Raw genomic sequence first — 24,621 nt, 5'->3', positions numbered from 1 at the left:
GTGCTTAGAGATGCAGCACAAAACCATGAATAGCAGATCCAAAAGGTGGAGTTGCAGCCAATTTTTCTCACTAGTGAAGTGTCATGGACAAGTTCTTAATAAATCAGACTTGTCCTTACCATTGTTTGGCCCTACCATCAGTCTTCCCATGCACGTGTACACACATGCACATCGACGCTGCAACTAAATAGGTCACATGTCTGGAAACACATAGAAAAGCTCGTGATACTCAGATTGAGAAGTCCAGAAAGACTGATTTCCAAGAGCTGAGAGCACTAGTGTATGCCCTATTTTGCACGCAGACCTCTGAAATACGCTGATCATGGAAGATCTGCAATTTCAGCGTCAAACAGATCTGCACTAACAAGATTTCTAGGAGTAATTTTTGATATTGTTTATATTTATTTATTTTTCTTGGAGCCTTCTTTAAAGATATTATTAGCTGCTAATATCCCCCATGGGTTTGTTTTTTAATGTATCTATGCAGTGCTACAGTATGCTGTTTCTGCTGGTGATATGTTGCTAAGAGATTTAATAATGGGTAAACAAACACAACATGTGGTAATCCATTTCAAATTAAAAGTTTATTAAATGCTAGCTTGATGACTTTCTGGCTATTTACAATTAAAGGAGCAAACCTTAGAGAACTGGAGATCACTTGGTGAAAATCACGACTTCAACATTTCCAAGAGAAAAATGTGTTTATGATCTGTGGCAAGCTGTCGCACATCGATATGCTCTATAAATGCTGTATTATATCTGTTAAACCACCAAAAGCCGGGGGGGGGGGGGGGGGGGGGGGGGAGAGGAAGCTCTGTTAAAGTGACATTAAGGCTGAGACACAAACCAGAGAAAGCAAGAACAGTCTAAATGAAGACTGGTGCTCTGTAACTCACATTGCTGCAGTAGTCTAAATAGTGAGTGATCTTACATATCGATACCATATGTGGTGCTGCAACATATAAGCAAAATAGAGCAGGTTAGGAGATGGTGTTTTAACCTTCACTTCAAATTTGTCTTGGTTTTAGAAGTGTAAGACAGAACCTCCGTATTATTTCCATTAACTCCAGGTTACATTATTCTTTTAAACCACGGCTCTGTGTTGGGCTAGGTATGGCTCTTCCCTGCTGCACACGATCTCTCTTCCAGTCTACAACGCAGGGGAATGCAACTTAATACCTCCCATCCCACCTCCTTTGTAGGTCACAGATGCACATTATCAGATCTCGCGTGTGTCTCAGTCCAAACTGTATGTATTCTTTTGAAGTGGTATTCCATGAGAGGTTCATGGAAAAAGACAGCTTCTGCGTTCATGACCACCATCCTTCAGGTTTTTTTTTTTAAAACCTCTGTTGATCTGTTGCCCCATTGAGGGATCAACAGTCCCTGTCAATGAATAAATGACAATTTCTCCATGGAATTCATTAGCTATGGTTGTGTGGAAGGTGGTGACAACTCTTAACAGAAGCAGCATAAGTAGCAACTACCAGATGCAACTACCAAATCTGATGCAACTACCAGAAATGTCACCTTGTTAGGCTTGGATCTAAGTAGCTCAGTCTTCTAGATGCATGAAAGCTTCAGAAATGTGGCTCTCCATATAAAACACTAAATACAGAAATTCTTCAAGAAGGCACTCTTTCTCACTGTGAAATTCACAGCAAGATCCCCTTTGACTTTAGTGTCCATAAAAGGAAGAGATTAACATGCAAAATGTCAATGTAACTCAGTCTTTTTTGAAAGTGGCAGCTCTTTTGTCTTTGGAAAAGTGGCTGGACATCACTTGTGTATTTGTTCTCTTTTAGGTCAGACTCAGACTCATTTGGGAAGTGTTACTCTCTGCTTATGGGAACATTCTTCCAAATGCTTGCTCTTATGTCTAAGCTGTTGCTCTGACCTGACATGCAAATGCGTATTTGTGCCTATCAGAAATGGGGATCAAATAAAACAGGCCACTTGCAAACCAGGGGTGATTTTATGCTCTGTAGTTTGTGGAACCAAAGGAAACCCTTTTTCATTCTAGCGACTTATACCTCTCTAATATTGGCCAGTTTGAAGTCCTGAAGTTATGGTCAGCACTGTACTAGCACGTAATGATGTGCACTCAAGACCTAAAAAGGGTGATTACAAGGGAGAAGGTAGAAGAGTTGCTGAGGAGGATTAAGATACTGAAACAATAATATATTTTTATTTTTATAGTGGCAAGCTGTGTGTGCAGTTTTTGCTCAAATTACAGCAGAAATCACTACCTGTACCTAAATAGGCATGACCAATTGTACATCTCTTTAAGCAGAAGTTATCCCAAGAAGTACAGTGTGAAATCCAGACGGGAGTTCTGCTTAGCCTGGCTGTGTTGGAGGAGAGGTGTTAACGAGGCAAGATTTTCAAGAAAAGTGTTCAAAGGTAGCCAGGCTAGTTTGGTCCCAGCAGCAGGATGATCTCGCTGTAGTAGGGCTGTGACACAGGCTATATTAGCTTGGGTACAGTGATGTGTTAGCATGATTACACTGCTCTCAGTATCTGGGCTAGCAGAAGTGTTTGCTGCTGCTGCTTTGCTGGGTAGGTTTGTCATGTAGAAAGACTCCCACTACCTCAGCTGCCTTTGGACTAAATACTTCCATACAAATTTCCTATGTGTCTGTAATGTTGTCTTTCCAGAAACTCTGCTTGTTCCTCATTCCTCCCTGCTGTACTGTACTTTGGGAGTGTAAAGAAAAAAGCAACTAGGCTGTCTGAAAAGGTTTTAAGGACACTTATTTTCGTACAATGAACAAATAGCTCATTTTTTTCCTAAACTTTATTTTTCCCTCCCCCTAGAAGTTTTACTGTCTAACTGCAGTACATGGCTCATGTGCCCTATGCATCAACCAGAAGAAAAGTTAGAACAGCTGAAATGTTTTCAGTTCCCAAACTATGAGCTTATAGCAGAAATTAATGTTATACAGAAGGACCATTTTCAGGTATACAGATTATCTGGTTACTGTACAATTCAGAGCATTTTTCAGTCTGTCTTCTTTCTGTCTGCCTGCCTGGCTGTTAAAAATAAGGTTGGTTTGTACCACTTGGCTTCGGCAGTCCTTGAGACTCGCCAGAGTTGTAAAGCTTTAAACAGTTGCGCAGGTCTTTAATTGTAAATTAGTTTTGACAGGACTGCTAGGCAAAGGCCTGGCCCAGCCCGTCGTGATGCTAAGCCGACAACCCCTTACTGCTCCTGGAGCAAGGAAACATGTGGAAGGAATTGTTCTTTTACATTTCACAGCTTGTCATTTCCTCTGCAGGGCAACCTCTGACCTCCCCGAAAGATCCTGACACCCATAAGGGAAGTATTCCCACTGTTGTAAAGGAAGTGGAAAAGCAGTTTAATACTGCGAAAGGAGGAGAAGCGTGTGTGTCAGAAGAAGCTGGGAGGAAAAGAGACGAGCTTAAAATGCTTCCAGCAGGTTAGGACTTTTATTGCATTATTTAATTTACTGAAAGTTTGCAAATAGATCTGCTTGGCGTGTGTGTAAATACCTCCATCTCCCTTCCCCCTTGCTTGTGATACCATCTCTTCATTATTTCACTAGGCAAAGGAAGCGATGGAGAAGTTTAAATCAATTGTGAGGGATCAAAAGCAGCTTAGGTGAAAAGGTACAGAAATGGTGGGCTCCCCTGTCTAAGAAGTATTTGTAGGCTAAATGTGTTAGTAATTACAAGGTGTGTGTGGAGTGCACTGACAACGTTAGATTATGGCTGGTGTTTCCGTGACATTTTTACATCCTTTCATTTTATTTGGTCATTTATATCCATGGATCACAACATGTTGCTGTTAGGTGCTTGGGAAGTATTTTTTCTTCCTGCAACATGTTAATAGCAATATCCTTTGTTAATTGTGCTGAGCTAAATTACATAAGAGTGTTTGCCTGTATTAACATCAGGTAGCATTAACTTTTGGGATGTGGGGTTTCTTTTGAAGGCAAAGCCTTGCAAGTTGAACTGTGTGGTTCTTTCTATTTTATGTTATTTTTTAAGTCTGAGAATTAACGCAAGCCCTAGGTCCTCTCCTAAACTCAGATGCCACCACGATAGCCAGAGGCAGATTCATCATCGCACAGGGATCTGAAGGTACCAACGTTACAGACAGCCACCCCCACTTAGTAACCTGGGTAGTGAATTGTGCTTTCCATCTCGCAAAAGGAAAATAACTGTGCAAGCACAGAAACTGCTGCTGCCTGCACTCCCCTTCATACCCGCACCCATGCATGTGCCCTGGCTGAGCCAAGACCCCTGGTCACTTTATGGATGTTTAGGATGAACAGGCAGATTGAGTAGCTGAGGCAGTGGAGAGGGTACTGGGAGCTGACCTGAGATCTACAACTGTGCCCATTGCTCCTGACTCTCACGGCCACCACAAACCAGGTGAGGGTCAGCTTTCATTTTAAGGGAAAGGGCAATTCTCACTCCCTCAACCAGTGTGTAGAGAGAGCTGAAAGTGCGAGTGAAAAGAAATTAATTCCTTCTTTTGAAAGGAGAGAGTGACTCTCCTTCGGTACCAGGAGGCTGTAAGTCATGTTTAGACATTGAACTGAGAAATACTAAGTAAGAGATAGTAACCTGAGGTCTGATAGCTGCTTCTTATCTATGTAAACAGTAGTTTGTAGTCGTCTTCAAGTCTGTGGGCTGCCTGAAATTATGCAGTAGAATTTTGGATGCTGATTTGAAGCTAATTGGCGTGCTAGCTTTCCTTTTACAGCAACTGTTGTGGTTTAACCCTGGCTGTCAACCAAGTACCATGCAGCCACTCGCTCACTCCCCCCTCACCCATAGGGATGGGGAGGAGAATCAGGAAGGGATGTAAAACTCAAGGGTTGAGATAAGAACAATTTAATAGGTAAAGCAAAAGCTGCACACACAAGCAAAGCAAAGCAAGGAATTCATCCACTGCTTCCCATGGGCAGGCAGGTGTTCAGCCATCCCCAGGGCAGCCGGGCTCCATCACGCATGATGGCTACTCGGGAAGACAAACACCATAATGCCGGATGTCCCCACCTTCCTTCTTCTACCCCTAGTTGATACACTCAGCATGACATCATGTAGTATGGAATATCACTTTGGCTAGCTCAGGTCAGCTGTCCTGGCTGTGTCTCCTCCCAGTTTCCCGTGCCCATCCAGCCCTCTCACTGGCAAGGCCCAAGAAACTGAAAAGTCCTTGACTTAGTTGTTGCTGGGTAATGTTTATACTAAAACCATCAGTGTGCTATCAGTATTGTTTTCACACCAAATCAAAACCTCAGCACTGTGCTAGCTACTAAGAAGAAAATTAACTCTATCCCAGCTGAAACCAGGACAGCAACCCATGAAATGTATTTCAAAAACCATTTCTTTGGAGCTGTCCTTCTCTGTTGACTGCCCAAGAAGACTAGGACTATGCATCTGCTGTTACAGGTACATCTTTTGAATATGTCATGTTAAGCAGGCAAAAATAGAGGTAGGAGCTAGTATGGCATTGTGCTTATTCAGGATCCATAAATGCTGAGTATTGATGTTGACCATCATAGATGTGTAAGAAGTAGAATAAAGAGCTGGTGTCAATTTTTGTTTAATGGTGTTGGTGACAAAAGGTTAAACACGTTACAGAAAAAAGCAATAAAAATTTCCAATCTTTCAAAGATTCTCAATACACATCCTAATAAGACCAACACTTCATTATCATGTCTTTTCTAGATGTTGGTCCTTCCCAGAATGTAATCACAGCCCTAGTTTAGCCCAACTTTTACATAGTGGAATCTGCTTTGAAGAACATTTAATCCATTTGCCCAGCATTAGTTGTCCAAAGCAGTTTAGAATACTCACAGTATTTAAAACATGAGAAATGTGCATGAACAAAAGTTGTTTCAAATAACGTTTAATGGTATTTGACATTTGCTTTTGGCAGCTTTTAAAAGTTTTGGCTGAATTATTTTCCTTGCCCACATGTAGATGTTTCCACCTTTCTCAAACCCCAGTTATTATTTGTGCAGGTATACAACTATTCCTTCTACTCTTTCCCCCCCACCCCTATCACTATTGCTTATCTAGGTCTAAAACTACCACGCTGAATTTTTATTCAAATTAGTTATGTGGAGTTTGGCAGAGATCCAATACCAAACAAAGCATTTTTAGAGTCCATGCTTTCAATTCAAGAGGGTGCCTTATGAATACCCTGAAACAATGCAGTTACAGAAGTGGCCTGATTTTGAAAGGTATTGAATTACTAAAACTTTTATCAAAGCAAGGTTAGATTCAAAGGGCATTGTTTTGCATCATCAGAGGATCTGACTCAGTATACTCTAAGAGATAATATTATAATCTACTGAGGATTTTAAAAAACAGGTTGTGTATAGAAGGGAGTCTACCTGAACTACAAGCAGATCTCCAATGGCTTTCATCCATGGATTTGAATTAGGTGAAAAATATTTTGTATAATTATCTTTATTCACAAGACAACAGAAGTTTTACTTGATGAGCTCAATTTCTGGTACTTGCTAAGTCTATTACATGTTAATTTAATGCAAAAATTTGGTTTCAAAAGGCACATCACTAAAGCACAGATTTTCTGTGATGGAACACTGTCAGTAATGTAACCATTAAACTCAATATCTGCACTCAGAACTAGGGAGGGAAATACCTTCATTTTTAAAACCCTGGATAATTTCTGCAGAACCACATATAAACCAGGATTTATACTGTAACTGATGTTTAATTTGGTGCTTCAACAGTGCCTGCATTTTCCTCCCCACCAACGCTCATCCCAGCAGGCAGCTGCTTCACAGCTTTCCTCCCATGTGAAGCCTGATTTCTTTTTTCAAAGCCCCCAATTATGCATGTACCACAGTAAACCCCCTGGAAACACGTAAAATGTTTCTCACAAATATTGTTAGTCTGACTGTTACAAGCAGCTTTCATTCTGCCCATTTTGGGGTTTAACACCACTTCTGTGGTTCCTTCAACCCTCTGCTCTGTCACCTTTCTGTGGCACACCCGGAACAAATTTCTAGCCCCTGATTTTCAAACCTTCCAGCTCAGGATTCTTTCACTCAATGTCTGTCTTCTAACATCAACTGAATGCTGAAAATTAGATATTAAATATTAATCTTATTTAACATCTTCACTTCAAACCCCTCTCTGCATCGGTGGAAAAAGTGTGGGAAGTGAATTGTGTCCTTTCATGACATCAAAAACCATTTCTGTTTTAACAAATCTTCAGAATAACACCTAAGCAAAAATGACATCAGGCTAACTGAGGTGTTAGTACACTAGCAGATAACACTCAGAAATGTATTAAAAAGATATTAAGATGTCTCCTTTATATCAAAATACCAAACATAGAGACAGCTTCATTCTAATTTTATCATTACCTTTGGAGAAAAAGTTTTTTGTTTGTTAAAACACACTTGTGTAGGTGAGAAATGGTTGTGTTGAGAGGATTATATTTATGCTCACAGCCACTTCTGAAACAATTTCATGAAAATGGGTGACCCTTCCATGCAATATTTCTCACTATACTGCAGTGAGATTCTTCTGACATGCTGTTTACCTCTACATAACAGTCACATGCAGATGCAAAAATAATTACCTAAACCAAAACCCCCAAAGCTATTCTCATTGGTAGTTCCTCATGGATGCCACTTTAAAGGCAACAAAGTTACGTTTTTAAATGAAGATTTCTTGCCCTTCACTTTTTTTACAAGTAGAGCCTCAGATAGCTGAACCTTCTCTTTCTCTGCTGGTCTTTTCCTCCTCTGAGCAGGACTGTGTAAAAGATTGTGTTGATTCTTGCAGATAGGATCGAGTTTAGCTCCTGCTTACAGTTGTGCAATCCACGTAATCCAAACTCTTTTCTTTTCTGACTCTCACCGTGCTGTTTGATTTCCCACAGGCCAGGGTATTACTAGGGAGGGAGTCCAGATAGGATTTTCATGTTATTTTCTGTTTCTGTGCTGTAATCTAATCAAGCTGGTGATTTCTTTGTCTGCTACCCTACTGCTGGATGGCACCACTCAAATTATAGAATCGTTTAGGTTGGAAAAGGCCTTTAAGATCGAGTCCAACCATAAACCTAGCACTGCTAAATTCACCACTAAGCCATGTCCCTCAGCACCACACCTACACGTCTTTTAAACGCCTCCAGGGATTGTGACTCAACCGCTTCCCTGGGCTGCCTGTACCAGAGCTTGACAGCCCTTTCGGTGAAGAATTTTTCCTAATATCCGATCTAAACCTCCCCTGGCCCAACTTGAGGCCTTTTCCTCTTGTCCTGTTGCTTGTTACTTGGGATAAGAGACCAACACCCACCTCGCTACAGCCTCCTCTCAGGCAGTTTTAGAGAGTGACGTCCCCCATGAGCCCCCTCATCTCCAGACTAAACACCCCCAGTTCCCCCAGCCACTCCCCATCTGTGCCCCAGCCCCTTCCCCAGCCCCTGCCTGGCTCTGGACACTCTCCAGCACCTCAATGTCTTCCTTGTAGTGAGGGGCCCAAAACTGCACCCAGGGTTTGAGGTGCGGCCTCACCAGTGCCCAGCACAGGGGACGGGCACTGCCCGGGTCCTGCTGGCCACACTATTGCTGACACCAGCCAGGGTGCTGCTGGCCCCCTTGGCCACCTGGGCACGCTGGGGGCTCATGCCCAGCCACCTGCTGACCGCCCCCCCCAGGCACTTTCCCACTGGGCAGCTTTCCAGCTGCTCTGCCCCCAGCCCGCAGCGCTGCGGGGGGCTGTTGTGACCCAAGTGCAGGACCCAGCACCAAGCCTTGTTAAGCTTTATGCAATTTGCCTTGGACCGTCAGTCCAGCCTGCCCAGATCCTTCTGCAGAGCCTCCTGCCCTCCAGCACATCAATGCTCCCCCACAACTTGGTGTCATCTGCAACCTTACTGGGGGTGCACTCAATCCCCGCATGCAGGTCATTGATAAAGATATTGAGCATAACTGGCCCCAGCATGGAGCCCTGGGGAACACCACTTGTGACTGGCTGCCAAATGGATGTCACTCCATTCACTACCACTCTTTGGGCTCACCCATACGGGAAGTATTTTACCCAGCGAAGAACACACCTGCCCAAGCCATGAGCAGCCACTTTCTCCAGGAGAATGCTGTGGGAGGTGGTGTCAAAAGCTTTACTAAAGTCTAAGTAGATAACATCCACAGCCTTTCCCTCACCCACTAAGCAGGTCGCCTTGTCACGGAGATCAGGTTTGTCAAGCAGGACCTGCCTTTCAGAAACCCTTGGTGACTGGGCCTGATCACCTGGTTGTCTTGTATGTGCTGTGTGATAGCACTCAAGGTGACCTGCTCCATAACCAACCCTATCACCGAGGTCAGACTGACAGACCTATAGTTCCCCACATCCTCCTTCCAGCCCTTCTTGTAGACGGACATCGCATTTTCCAACTTCCAGTCAACTGGGACCCCCCCAGTTAGCCAGGACTGCTGGTAAATGATGGAAAGTGGCTCAGTGAGCACTTCAACCAGCTCCCTCAGTACCCTTGGGTGATCCAATCCAGCCCCGTAGACTTTTGTGGCTCTAAGTGGTGTAGCAGGTTGCTGACCATTCCCCCTTGGATTGTGGAGGCTTCATTCTGTTCCCTGTCCCTGTGTCCCAGCTCAGGGGGCTGAGTACTCAGAGAACAACTGGTCTTAATATTAAAGGCTGAGGCAAAGGCAGCGTTTAGTACCTCAGCCTTTTCCTCATCCTTTGTCACCATGTTCCCCCTTCATCTAATAAGGGATAGAGATTCTCCCTAGCCCTCCTTTTATTGCCAATGTATTCATAGAAACATTTTTTATTGTCTTTTACAGCAGTAGCCAGATTAAGTTCTAGTGGGGCTCTGGCCCTTCTGATTTTCTTTCTGCATAACCTCATTATTTCTTTCTAGTCCTCCTGAGTGGCCTGCCCCTTCTTCCAAAGGTCATAAACTCTCCTTATATTCCTAGCTCATCTTTTGACACATGGGGGTGGCCTGCTCCTGTGTCTTTCAGATTGCCTTCCTGAAGAATGTCCAGTCCTCCTGGACTCCTTTTTCCTCCAGGACTGCCTCCCAAGGGAGGCTCTCAACCAGGTTCCTAAACAGGCTGAAGTCTGCCCTCAGGGAGTCCAAGGCAGCGGTTCTGCTGACCCCCCTCACTTCTCTGGCGATGGAAACCTGTCATTTCGTGATCGCTGTGCCCAAGGCAGCCTCCAGCCATCACATCACCCACGAGTCCTCTGTTCACAAACAACAGGCCTAGCCAGCGCCTTCCCTCGTCGGCTCACTGACCAGCTGTGTCAGGAAGTTCTTCCACACGCTCTGGGAACTTTCTAGACTGTTTCCTCTCTGTTGTATTGTGTTTCCAGCAGACATCTGGTAAGTTGAAGTACCCCCGAGAACAAGGGCTAGTGATGGTGAGACTCCTCCCAGCTGCTTATATAATATTTTATCTGCCTCTTCATCCTGGTTGGGTGGTCTATAATAGACTCCAACCATGATACCTGCTTTGTTGCCTTCCCCCTGATCCTTCCCATAAACACTGAATCCCATCATCGCCATCATTAAACTCTAGACATTCAACAGCTCCATACTGTTACGGGCTACCACATACATACATACAGGGTTACTCCACAGCCTCTCCTTCCTTGGCTGTCCCTTCTGAAGAATTTTTAGCCATCTGTTGCAACATTCCAGTTGTGTGAGCCATCCCATCATGTTTCTGTGATGGCAACTGTGTCATGGTTTTCCTGCTGTGCAATGGCTTCTAGCTCCTCCTGTTTGTTGCCCATGCTGCGTGCATTGGTGTAGATGCTCTATGGGTGCCACCACCTTTTTGGGGAGGAAAGCCCTAATTCCTAGGTGATTGTTCTCAGGTGCTTCCATGGTTTCTAACACATCAATACCCTCAGCTTCTCTGCTGCCACATGGATCTCCAACCTCTACCTCCACTGAGACTGAAAGACCTCACCAGTGCATTGTCCCTCAAACATTGCTGTGCTGCCCCTAGGCTGATCTCTAGCGAGCCTGGTTTTATCCCTTTCCCCCTTCCAACCCAGTTTAAAGCTCTTTCAGTGAGCCCTGCTAGCTCCTGTGCATGAATCCTTTTCCCGCTTTCAGACAGGTGTACCTTGCATGTTGCCAGCAAGCCTGGTGTCATGTAAACTGACCCGTGATCAAAAACCCCAAAATTCTGCCGGTGACACCAGGCTCGGAGCCAGGTATTGATCTGCTGGCTCTGCCTGTTGTTTCCCTCACCATTGCCTGCGGCTGAAAGGATAGAGGAGAACACCACTTGTGCTCCTGATCCCTTAACCAGCCATCCCAAGGCCTGGAAGTCCCCCTTGATTGCCCTCAGACTTCTTGCTGCAAGTTCATCGCTGCCTACCTGAAAAATCAGTAATGGGTAATAATCTGCGGGCCGTACCAGGGTAGGAAGCTTTCCCTTCCCACCTTTAGCCTGGGCCCCAGGGAGGCAGCAGACTGCCCTGAGAAGTGGGTCCACTCTGCATATCGAGCCTCTTGTTCCTTTCAGAAGGGAGGCTCCTGTGACAATGAATCTTTTTTACTTTATGGAAGCAGTTTTGATGCAGGGGGTAGTGGCGACACCTCCGTGGTAGATGAACCATTGTCCTTGTTGTTCGGTTCCACTTGTAAAGCCTCACAGCTGTTACGCAAGGGCAGGTGGGGTGGGCACAGAGGGGACAACCTGCTGTGCCACGCAGGAACTTGTCACCATGACCCCCTGTCCCTCAAGTTACTGTGTTCAGCCAGGTGGAGAGAGGACAGAGATCCTCTGTACCGTATGTCCTGCCTGCCTGTTGAGCCTCTCTCAGGAAGGTGAGGTGCCATTCCAGCGGTCTGTCCTCTGTCTTGCACCCCCTGATAGTCCCCAACCTCCTCACCTCCCCCAGAGCTGCCAGACTAGAGCCAGTCTGACATAAACTCTTCAACAAATAGTGGGGTCCCCAGTGTTTAGTGGTGTCCTTCGAATTGCTGGTTTCATTCTACAGATCCATTCCTGTTGCGCCACAGTATTTGTTACAGAAGACGTAACCAAAGAGGATAACTTCCAGACTGAATGCAGAGGATAAAAATGGTTATGTTACACTCTACAAGGATTAAGAAGTAGTAAGACATACTGTCCATTACTAAAGGTCCTACTATTGCTCTCAACTACTGGCCCAAGAAGGCTGATGCTGAGAGAGGCAACAGATTAACACTAACATTTTAGTTTCCAGACTCTTTCCATGCAGTTTTAAAAATGCAGGTCTCAGCTGAACTCGGGGACTTGGTGCAGGTGACACTTTCTTTGTATCCCCTACCAGGTGTGAGCTGTGTAGCATCTAAGTTGTTTTGTTTGGACTTAATATCACCAAGAAATAAGACTGCTCTGAGGGCTGTCAAGGTCTGGAAGCAAACTCCATCTCACCACACTTTCCCAGATTCAGGCATTACTCTTACCACGTCCATTTCACAATGCTGGGGAAAAAACACCACCCATTTTTCCCAATTTTTCTTATACAAATGTACAGCATTAAAACTATTCTGCTGGATTTATTAATTCCTGATCACAGATTTATAGCACTGGATTAAGAATTTTATTATCTTTTTCCAGGCTCTGGCATACTCACATTTTCCTACTCTTATGCATGTGTGTGTTGACTTCCAAATAAACCTATTGTCAGAAAGTTTACACTTGCTATTGTACTTTTATCATGGCTATGATACCTGTCTTTGATCATTTTTGCTTGGTGCTATTTTCTCCTCCTCAAATTGTTCATTTTTATCATGAATGGTATTATGTTGCCCTGTCAGGGAACAGAATGTATTTTGAGTCAATTTACTAAAATAGTCACTGCTAAGTGCTATATCTGGACAAAGTTGACACCTTTGACATTTTCTAAAATGGCAAAAATAACTGTATTTGAAGTATGATTTATGGGTACTGTATGTCAAAGGAGTTTCTATGTTATTACAGTTTCTGATGCAGTCATCCCAGCTCCTTCAATGAACAAATTGCTGATAGTGCAGCTAATTAATGCTTTATTAGTTTTCTGTGGTCAATTATAAAAAGTTATAAAAAAGTAAAATGCAATTTAATAATAAAGAACTGTGTGATTCTTGTTTTTCACAACTGCTTTGTTTGGAGCATGTGGAAGAAACAATTTCTACATAGCTCAGTTTTATAAGACACATTTTCCCCACTAACTAAGAGCAACTCCTATGATTAAAAAGTAGATTGGAGTCTTTAAATGTCTTTCTGATTGCTGGCCTCTATTAAAAACTTCTTAAAATAATAGATAGGTTTAATTCCTCAAGCCAAAGAAAAATTATATCATCCTAAGTATTTTCTATATTTATTATATTGAAGAGACTTGGCTACAGAGAAAAAAAGAGGAAGCAAAATCTCTTGTATTGCAAGTTTTAAATGTACCAGGCTAAGGTTTACTTAATTAGAACCTCCAGGCAATAAAGGAGCCCTTTTTTAAATTCTGTGAATCTTAATATGCTAAATAATGCAAAGCTTCAACTCTTCAAGCATGAGACACACATCTGGCAGCTTAACATTTAAATTACAGAAAAAAACCCACTTCAGTAGTAATTTTCATGAAGAAAAGAATGGGAAATGTATTACAACTAAATTTAATTTCTTTTTAGATTTTTCATCCTGTCTAATTGCAAGCATTTCCCATCTTCTCCTTTATTTATTTATTTTCATACAGAATTTTTCTGTAGTTTTTATTGATCGTTAATTTGAGCAGCTTCTTACTGTTACAGCCATTGAAGAATTACATTGTGTTTTTACTTAGCAAAAATTGTTCAGAGAAATCTATGAGGAATTAAAGTAATGAGCTCACTGGTATAGAAAGAAAAGAGCATTCAGAGCCTTACAAATAAAATATGAAAAGAGCATGTCATGATTAAATAACAAACTTGAGTTCCTTCTCCCTCCCATTTCTTAAATGTAGACCATTATTGCTTGCTTTATTCTTTTTATTGTGCTATTTTTTTTTGGCCAAGGTAATTACTGTTTTATTCATTTGCCTCCAAAAACATTGTCAAAGTCTTCATTATTTCAGCAAAGCTGTTTAGAAACCCATCTCAGTGAGCCAAAATTAAAAAAAATTGAACAACAAAGAAAACCACAGTAACCATCTTTACAAAGGTACGTTTATATTTGAATGTCTGTTTATGGGTTTGTACATGTACCACATATATGGGATATGAGGAGACAATTTGAACAATTTGAAGGTGTGCACACATGCGACATACCCAGCAGCTGTATGTTACACAGTTTCACCGATCTCGGTAGATGTCTTCTTTCACCACAGATGACGTAAATACCTCGTCCGCTATGAATGCTCAGCGTATACACACCTATACATGTGTATACATACGGAAATTAAGAAAGATATTCATAGGTACATACACAAACACACAGGCTCAAAGCTGTGACGTTGTATATGTGTATATTGTATATCTACAACTATAACACCTAAGAGCAGAGTCTGCCTGTACTGTGATTTTAAGTATACTCGGTGGTCTTTCACTAGGGAAAGTGGAAGTAACTGAAAAAAAGTAGTGAAATAATTAAGTGTATTTTTAGCTTATCCTCCATGCGCTGTATGTTAAGAAGTGCAATACAGACCTTTTGTTTCCATCGCACCACCGCTTCCTGTGATGTGGGAATATATTTTTGTTCCTTCCACAGGTCACAGCTTTTCAGGACTCTGAAGGATACACTACTTGAGTAAACATTACTTAGAAGACACAAGTACATTGGATCCTGTGCCTCATTCGTGATCCACAACCATGCCCATACAAGAAAATGAACTTCTCTTTTCTGAAGAAGATACCTTGGGGTGTTTAAATACCCTTCACTGTTGTTGTTCTTGTGTCTGTTGTTTGTTTTTATTCCCCCTGTCCTTCTTATCTATACAATTGTTATTTTCAGCACAACAGTGTCTGAAGTCTTGTCTGCATTTATCAACCTAACGCTTCTGTAAGGCAGGAGAGAATTAACCACCTATTTATAACTAGGACAGAGAGGAAAAGATAATCTGCCTGGAGTCACATGGAATCTTGGTGGGAGAGGGAACAAAACCCAGCTCCTTCCTTTCCAGAGCCTTGCACTAATACAAATCCACTTTTTCTCCCCCCTTACAGATGGTGATTTTCACCGAGATTGCTGTGGCAGTGCAGATGAGTGCTGCGGTTTGTTTTGGCTGAAAGAAGGCCAAGGAGGACATCACAAGGTACTGGCCTTGATCTTAATGTCACCATCTCCCTTAAATCACATGGTGAAACCATGGGAGCTTCTACCTGTCCCATTTAGGAATGATTTGGAGGCTTGCTTCTTGTTGCTGTTTCTTTAATTTATCACAGTGATTTTTGTCATAGCTACTGTAGGGCTTCATGTGGCCCCAAGTATTGCTGTCTCCTGCATAGATCTATAGGGAGCTAATCTCTCCAGCAGTTTCAAAGGAGCAGTAGGAAAGACCATACAGTAATCAGACAACAGGTTGTGCTGCAGGATGATATTATTTCAGTAATGTTTAAACACAATAGATTTCCTATACATCTATAACTTTCAAGCTCTCATGTCCTTGTGCAGAAGACCCCTACCATCAGATGCTTTTATTATCCTTATTTGTAGTATCTCAGTCAAGGGCATAATTAATTTGTGGACAAACGTTGTGACATCAGTACAAGTTACTGAGAAGTCACATCTGCATCATGACAATGCTTTCTGGGTGAGATACTACTGGAACTTTCCAATTTGATGCAAATATTGACAACTAAGACACAAAGAAGACTTTCTATTCCTAAGAATTGCTTCTACCTGCATTATCTGTTCTAAATTAGGTATTTTTCCAAAGAAGGATGCAGGTTTTTTCTAAGTGTTACTCCACTTCCCTCCTTATATCAGCATGGCTGCAGTGAATTATAACTGCAAAAAAGAATATTCAAATTAATCATTCTGGCAATTTGTCTCGTCCTGTTCTAGATGTACTTTGAAACATTTTTAATGCTTTTAATTGCAAATGGAAAAAAAGTCATCATAGCTCTCGGAGTACTCACAAACTTGTGTACTATGCATTTTTATCTGTATATGTACTGTGGCACAAATACTTAACAGCCTGGAAATATTATTGCAACTTTGAGTTTAGTAGTGTGATGCTCCACATATAAATGAGCAAAACCAGACTGGCCAACTGGAAATTCCCTCCATTTTAAATGACTAAGTTTTCAAGGGATTTATTTCTTTAGGGAGGTAAGGATAACTTGGACAAACCAGACTTGTATATAAACATAACTGCAGATTTATGTGTGCATGCGCATGTGTTTCTAGCCCTATATCTATAGGAAGACCAATTTAAGGACTGATGGAGTGGGTGTGATGGGCAAAGCAACCCAGCCCATGGGAGTGGCAGAGTGAAATTCGTTTCCTACAATCCCATAATAGCACATTGCCTTTGAACAAAATGCCACGCTCTTATAGGAACCTCAGCTGTGGGTGGCTCTCAAAGCCACATTAAAGTGACCTGGTTTCAGTAAGGTGCGTAAGCCCATGGGTAATTCAGCATTGCCTAGTCCCTTTGGACGCAGCGAAATTACTCACAAGCTTACAGTTATTGACATGTTTAAATAGATTTCTGAACTGAGCCTCTTACGAGAACACGTCTGCACAAAAGAAATGTGAGCATATGAAATCTTCTTTCAAAGGTTGTAAGAACCCCTCTTCTTTAATGGGATGAGTGAACCCTAATGTCCAGAGAGAGCCTTGTTTTAGCACGTTACAGATTTAGACACTTGGGCTGAATTATGTAATTTGGGCCTACTTGTATCTCTGGAACAGAAACCGTCTTCTAAAATAATTTTATACAACAATCATATATTGGAAACAATTACAGACTAATGTAAAGAACAGATTTAAGGCAGAAAGCAGAAATTCATATAGTGGATTATTCTCCTCACTGTCCCTTTTCTTTTTGTAAATAGAATTGTTTTAATTTATTTTATTTTATTTATTTTCTTTTTGTAACAAAAGCAAACAGGAGGACTTCTGGGCCTGATGACACCTTTTTGAGGAATATAGGATATATCAGCCAAACTAAAGGTGTTACTGTCTTGCCCCCTTGCCCCCATACTCATCTATGCAAAGGAGTTGCAAACAGTCTCCCACTGGGTATCCTCTGAGTGACAGGAATTAGTGACAACTTAGTTTTTGTTGCAATGAGTGTACACACCGTTGCATGTATTGAAGATAATGAATGGTGACTATGAAGGACATAATGATCCCAGTCAGTGACTTCCAAGAGAAGTAAAATATATTCTGTGGCCCTAATCCCGTCCTCATGTGGATGACTGAGCTTCTCCTTTTGGACTTCAGACAAGATCAAGCACAGACTCAGAGAAATTAATTCATAATACTCTTTAACACCTTTGGAATTTATGTCTTAAATAATGTTTTTGTATCTACTTTGCCCAGGCATAGTTTCATGGAGACTATGTCAGTGCAAGCAAGGTGCTTTGCACACACTACCTGCTCTGCAACCTTGACTTTTTCTAGGGAATTAAGTTGGGCAGCCATGTGACTAGCTGAAACGCAATGCTATCTGTAGCTGCTTGGTCTTAGTATTTGAAAACAGCTTTGAGCACACTACCCGCTTCTACTCTGCCTTAACTATTCGTGTTTACATAGAATTGCTTTTTGACAATATATTCCGTTGCTTGTGGCAGCTTTTCTAGTGACTGCTGAAAATACAATGATTGTATCTTGTTTACTGATAACCATATTTAGCATTATGTAGGTATGGATATGAACCTCTGTCTGTTATGTCCATGAGCTTTAAATTAAAATTCAAATGTGTATGAGGTCTATGTAATCCAAGCTTCAAAATACACATTTGCCTTTTAGAGCAAAATGGTTTACTGAGTTAAAAAAAAATAAAAATCTTTGTAGTTTTCATAATTAGCAAAATATTCAGTGATGTGACTACATCCAATGCCAGCGCTGTGTTCCTTGAAAACACTGAGATTTTTTTGAGATCTACAGAGTAAACTTGGATGTTTTGTTCATTGCAGATTTCATAAATGCAAAAGTCAAACAGGACCTTAAATCATTTAGGTTAGCTTCTAGTATAGGCTAGAAAATTTCAACCACTTGCTCCATAAAATTTGCATCAGGGGATGGCAAACCAAAATTTCCCTTTGTGGTTACTTCTAAACAGTATAGTTACCATCCCCCTGTCTAAAAGAAAGAACAAAAAGGGAGTCTGTTTCTAGTTTGAACATAACAGGATTTAACTTTCCTTCCTTTGTTCTCTTGGGGCTTGTTCACTAAATGTGAACAAACCCTTTACAGAGTTTGGTATCATGCCTAGGAATGTATTAATAGATAGCTTCATGAAGTCACCTGTAAATGTCTGTTTGGTAAGTTATGAACTCATTGTGTCTTTTGGTGGAAGTGATGCTTGGTGCTCTGTCCGGGGGCGATAACGCTGAGCATGTGAGAAAACCTGCTGGTCACTCCAGAGAGAGGCAATGCCAGTGCTGAATTGGGCCTTGTGTGTGCAAAAATATTATTCCAGAGATGAGCACAGGTTAGGATTCTGTCCTTTGTAGCTCAAGGAGTAGTTTAAACCAACATAAAGTGGTACCAGCACTGAAGGATGCAGTACTGTCCCTCTCTTCCCTTGTGCTGGCACCAGTGCAGGATGGCCTGGATCAGAATGGGTCCAGCTGAGACCTAACCCAGTTAATAAAAGGAAAAGTAAAGAAGGAGGCCAAACAGCATTAATTCTCTTCCCAGATCAGTTGCCTCTGTGTGTTTTACTATGTGGATGTCCAATTTTGTGCTGATGGAGCATGATGTGCAACACAGGAAAAATCGAGCAGGTAGAAGGCTGGATGATGACTTCTGGTGTCAGCATGAGCTTATGTCTCCTTGAAAGGGTCTATCAAACCACAGCCTTATAGGAACAATAAATACCTTGTGTGCAGCCCCACAAGTTAAGAAGGATGTGAAGGTCCTTGCATGCATCCAGAGGAGGACAGTAAAGCTGGTAATGGGGCTGGAAGGCATGTCCTGTGGGGAGTGGCTGAGGACACTGGGTTTGTCTAGTCCGGAGAGGAGGAGGCTGAGGGGCACCCTCATCGCTCTCCTCATTGAGGAGGGGAAGTAGAGAGGGAGGTGCTGAGCTCTTCTCCCTGGGATCCAGCACCAGAACACCTGGGAATGGTTCAAAGTTGCACCAGGAGAGGTTCAGACTGGACATTAGGAAGCATTGCTTTACCATGAGGGCGGTCAAACACTGGAACAGGCTTTCTGGAGAGGTGGTCGATGCCCCGAGCCTGCCAGTGTTTCAGAGGCATTTGGACAATGCCCCTAACAATGTGCTGTGGCTTGGTCAGCCCTGAGCTGGTCAGGCTAGTTGGACTAGGTGATTGTTGTAGGTCTCTTCCAGCCAAAAGAGTCTAGTCTGTTCAATTCTTAAGTGTTTTGAGCCAGCTTTGCCACTGCTGTTTTGCAGATTTGTTACAAAGTGAAGAATAAAGCAAAGCTAGAAGTTCAAACCAGGGTAAAAGTGGCAGCTCTTACTTTGCTAGCTGTGCTCAGCTAATTGCCTTACCATTCTAACTTGTTTTTTCTTTTTATTTTAAGGTCAACTGGAATAACCCACCTGACCAATGTTATCAAGAAGAATCAGGTCCTGAGAGCAATGCAAGCCCAGAAGAAGGGAAAGCGTCTGCAGAGAGCAATTTTTGCTTGCAGGAGTTAGAGAAATATACTTTTTCTGTGTGGTAAGTAATCTCAGCAACAAATAGTTTCACAAGCCAAAAGTATGCCTTGTTATTCTTGTATTAAAGAGGTATCTGCATTCAGGTGAATGTTGTTGGGCTGAAAAATCCAACACATAGCTTGACAGTCACCTAAGCAATGTCAATTTGTCCCCTTTGTGCATAAATGTTATGATTATGATGTCATATCCTATTTTCCCACAGAGCTCATTTTTCTCTGTGTGTGCTATTTATTTCTGTAAATATTAAGGATTTTATTTTCTGCTTTTGGTCACTGTGGCCCCTGGCCTTATTTACAACATGTAGATGGTGCCTGAAGTTCAGAATTACTGATTTCCTCATACTGCCAATAGAAGTTTACAAATCGTTGTGAAATAAGGAGAAGGTTTATTTCACCTTCATAGATTAGGGATATGAGGTACGATATTTCTAGCACTAATAAATAACCAGAGACTTGGATTTTCTTTGACTCCTTAGTATTATTTATGATTGAAGTTGATTAGAAAAAAATTGGAAGTGGTTTTTGTGTGAGAATGCAGTTTTGACATTACTGCATTGCTTTGAGACACTGTGTGAGGGGAAGAAATTAAAGGATTTCTAGCAAAATATTGTCAGGATTTTAACAGCAGTACACTACCTTTCTTGGGTATTACTTTATTATTAATTTTCTCTGTTAGAAAATACACGTATGGGTAATGACTTAAAATGAAAAGATAAATCAAACTGAAATTAAAAAGACTGCATCAAAATCAAATCTCGTCAGTTACTCATAATTATTTTTCCTGGGATTTCATCTTCTAAGTAATTGCAAAAGTTGGACAGTTATTTGTAATCAGTAGAAAACAATGAAGACTCAGTCCTTCACTAAATGAAATGATTTGACAGTCTTTCATGTAACTCTGTATTATATTTTGAATGTTCAAAACCCAGCTGCAATCTGGCACCTATGGTCTTCTGCAAATCAGCCCCTTGAGTTTCAACTAAAGCATCCAGAAAATGAGCATCAGGATCGGGTGGATGTCTGTGAAAATTTAGTTTAAAATTACTTCCCTATCAAAACATTTGAAAGCAGGATTATCTAATCAGGCAAGTCAAGCAGCCTTCAGCATCACTAGTCTTGTTATTTCTTGCTTTCACTTGCCACATTCACTCGTTGCCTTTAAAGTTTGTCAGAAAGTTGGGTAAAGACCCTACAGACACAAAATGCATTTTCACTGCAGAAATCTGAACTCAGCCCTATAGGTGGTCAGCCCTGAGTATTGCAGGAGGCAGCAATCAAGTGGAAAAATAACATACAGTCATATAATTAGAATGCCATAATTCTGCTGAATTAATAGTGGTTATTTTGGAAAATGAAGGACTCCCCCATCTTGGCCACAATTTCATAATAGTTTTTAAAGTAGCAGTGTTCATGCAAAAATCTTTGCCAGCTCCCACTGTTTTATTTTACCTACCTCAAATTAAATCAACCAAATCATCAGCCCTTCCTATCTGAAGGTGCTTGCTTTCTGTGGCGGTAAACTTCACTGTCACTCTTCCGCGTCTTGCCAAGTTACACTGATACCATTAATGTTTCAGGTCAGCAGCACTGATTCTGTATTCTTTTCAAAGTTCTTCAGCTTGAAAGTGTTGGGAAAGGGGCCCAAGTCCATCCTTCCTCAGCGCTGAAGAGCTCCTGGAGCAGTTGGTTCTGGTCACTATCTCTGCAGCAGCCTGGACCCAAGCTTTGAAGCCTGTGGCCTGTGCGATTGCACAAGGTGCCCAGAGGAGCAGGGTGAACAGGCATTTGTCTAAATCGGCATGCACCTTGCCGTCTCATTTGGGGACCAAGAAAAAATGATGTTTTTTTCTTCCTTTTGCTTTTCCTTTTCCTTTCTGCATCCTTTCTTAGGAAGCCCAGTTGACTTTGGAGCTCCATGCCTGTGGGGGACACTGGTTTTGCTAGGGTTCCCTGGATGGGACAGAGGTATGTCTGAGCACAGTAAGTTACAGGGCATGAACACTATATTTCTGGTAGGAAACAAAGGCTGCAAGGCATGCTTCATAGTGACTGTGCTGCCTGTACTCCTCTGAAGACAGCTGAGGCTAGTATTTTATTATTTCAATATGCTGTTCTATCTACTGCCTCTGCCATCCTGTTTAAGAACAGTGTTTTTTTAAATTTACTTATTTATTAAGTGAAAGTCCTGTGAAGATAGAACAAAACAGAATTTAGTGAGAATTTCTTTGCTTTCCACTTTGCTTGTTGTAAAACATCAACTTTATCAGAGAGAAAAAAATAGGAAAACAGATTACTCCACTCTTGGTCAAATAATACAGATATTACACTTACCACACCATGTAAAGAATGTGTGCCTAATAATATATTTAAAAAAAAAAAATTAGTGTGAATTCATTTTCCCTATGTGATTGAAGGACTATCCAATACCTTATGAGTTGTTAGTTCCATTTGTTACCATACCAGCATGATGTTTCAGTTGTTACTCACTTCTGTCTGTCTCTTCTTTCCTTCTTCCTACTTTCTCCATCAAAGGACATCAACTCCTCTTTTGTTTCCAGACATTCCTCTCTGTTAGGATTGCTACCTTTTAAAAAATGCAATGCAAGATAATTAGCTACTACAAAAATTTTTAATAGCACTGTAGATCTGGGGGCAGCTTAGATCTCCATAAACTTCAGAGTTTTAGATGCTCCAAGATGCAATCTGAGCAATTTCCTTGATCTTTTATTGCAGCTGGTAAATCATTTATTGGGCTAGGTTATTTTTCAAAATCCTCTTTAAAAACCAAATCCCATAAAATGTATTTATCATAAAATACTGCACGACCAACAGTCTTCAAAGTTGTACATACCCTGTATTAATTAAAAGCTAGTGTTGTACTGTGACAAGTTAAAAGTATCCACTCTGTCTCAGGCTCTACCACCCCCACCCTCCACTCCCCCCACCCTCTGTATTTTTTACTCTCTTCTTTCTTCTCTCTTCTCTCTCATCTTCTCTTTTCTTGTAGGGCTTGCCAAAGGGGAGATTGGCGAGTATGAGCAAAATATTCTTTTGTGATCACAAATAGTTTTCTGATAATTGTGATATTTTTTTTTCTGTTTCCCTTGCTATAGCATGCTTGTCCTTTTCCGTTCATATTAATTTGACAGTGGTGTCTCACGTCCGTAGGCCATAGTCAAACCTCCTTACAGTGGGCATTATACACGGATGTAATAAAAAGATCATTCTGGCTGCACAAGCCCACAACCTTCAGTTTCGATCTTGCAGCCTACACAAGTGCCTGTTCCACTGTGCCCACATACCGTGCTGAATGCAGCAGCCTTTTGCTTAGGTCCAGTGAGCTGGCGATGAAGGGGATGAGGCCAAAACACGGAACAAGAGACAAAAGGTTAAGACAATAGATGAACATGGCCACATATGGAAGCAAATGCCACTGAAGTGGTTGGCCGTGGTCACAGCCCCATAGCTGCTAAATGGTCACCAAGCACTTTGCAGACGTACCACAGTCTCTGAACCTCTCTTCCTTCAGAAGCTTGTGTTTCTGGAACTAAAAGCCCATGTAACCTGCAACAGAACATGTATATTTTTAGTGGCTATTCCCTAAACACGGTGAAATCTATAACCTTGAGAGAGAAAATGTTTGGAGGAATTTTTGTCCCTTGCAGCCTTTCAAAACCTGCTGTTTGAAGCTTTCTAGCCCTGTTCTTCTGTTTCCTGAAACAAGAAAAAATTGAGGAAAAAAGGTTCTTCATTGCTATTTGTCATAAAGCCAGATTTCCTGAAAGTGAATATATATTTTTATATATATATATATATATATAAATACAGATCTGAGAAATAATTTCAACGCTTCAGCACTTCAACACTGCGTTTTATGCATAGTTTTAGAGGAGATAGGGAAAACATCCCTGATTTCAAAAAAACTTTATCTGTCTTAATACAGAAGAAATAATGACACCAACACCTTCTGTGACTCTAGGAATCTTCAGGCTTGAGTTTAAATATAAACAATGAACAAGCTGTTTCAATCACCAACAACTTATCATCAAACACAGCTCTTAAGGGTTAATATTACACACTAATATAAAAGTAACGATCATCCTTTGTCTCCATGCAATTAGCTTTTTAACAACGTGCCTGTAGCTCATACCCAGGCTAAATGCTGCTTTGAAATATTTTCTCCTGAACTCCAAATGTGTTAAGCTGACTCTGGCCAGCTTCTATAAAAGTAATTTATTATAGGGTGCTGCCTTTTGTGAGGGAATACCCTGTGCCCCATGCAGCAGTGCTGCTTGTTGCCCCTGATTGCTGGGCTGCGGGCTGGTCGGTGCAGCATCAGTGCAGGATCAGACAGCATCTTGGGACAGGAGACAAGCCCGTGTTCCACTGCACACAAGCATCACAAGAAATAAATCCTACCTAGACTTATATTCTTGCACCACCAGGCATGGTGGGCCAGGCTTTAGTTCTTACTTGCAGCTACCAGGAGCGTATGCAGCCTCTGTCCAGGAAGGGGTAGCAAGGGGTGGGTGGAGAAGAAAAAGACTCTTGACACCAAACACCAGCCTGGGTAGTGTGGACAGGGATGAAGACTCCTTTGCAACCCTGCCTCTGCACCTATAGACTTTATGATTTTACCCACTGATTTTTTTTGTTGTGTTGTTATTGCCAAATTGATGAGAACACTGAGGTGCAGGAAGAGTTAACTGTAAACAGCACAATATAGTAAACTTGTTTTTTAATAAAAACAATAAACTTTCCCTTTATAATACACATGTGATTTGACATTGAAATAAATGCAGATGCTTCTTTGCTTGGTGTATTCCCT

At 41.6% G+C, this 24,621-nt stretch overlaps 1 protein-coding gene across 7 annotated transcripts in view; it reads left to right on the top strand.

Moving 5' to 3' along the window:
- Positions 1-24,621, top strand: part of LOC308060601 (uncharacterized protein) — a 134,190-nt gene that overhangs the window by 66,073 nt on the left and 43,496 nt on the right. For all 7 annotated transcript variants that reach the window (XM_080379511.1, XM_080379515.1, XM_080379514.1 and 4 more), the window contains 3 exons: positions 3,279-3,440; positions 15,155-15,243; positions 19,656-19,795. In XM_080379511.1, coding sequence (XP_080235637.1) covers positions 3,279-3,440; positions 15,155-15,243; positions 19,656-19,795 — 391 coding nt within the window. The remainder of the gene's footprint in view (positions 1-3,278; positions 3,441-15,154; positions 15,244-19,655; positions 19,796-24,621) is intronic.

The sequence above is a fragment of the Falco punctatus genome (assembly GCF_963210335.1).
Source record: "Falco punctatus genome assembly, chromosome: 3".
In the NCBI taxonomy this organism is placed as follows: Eukaryota; Metazoa; Chordata; class Aves; order Falconiformes; family Falconidae; genus Falco; species Falco punctatus.
The sequence above is the reverse complement of the archived record's forward strand: the minus strand, read 5'-3'. Positions and strand labels throughout refer to the sequence as shown.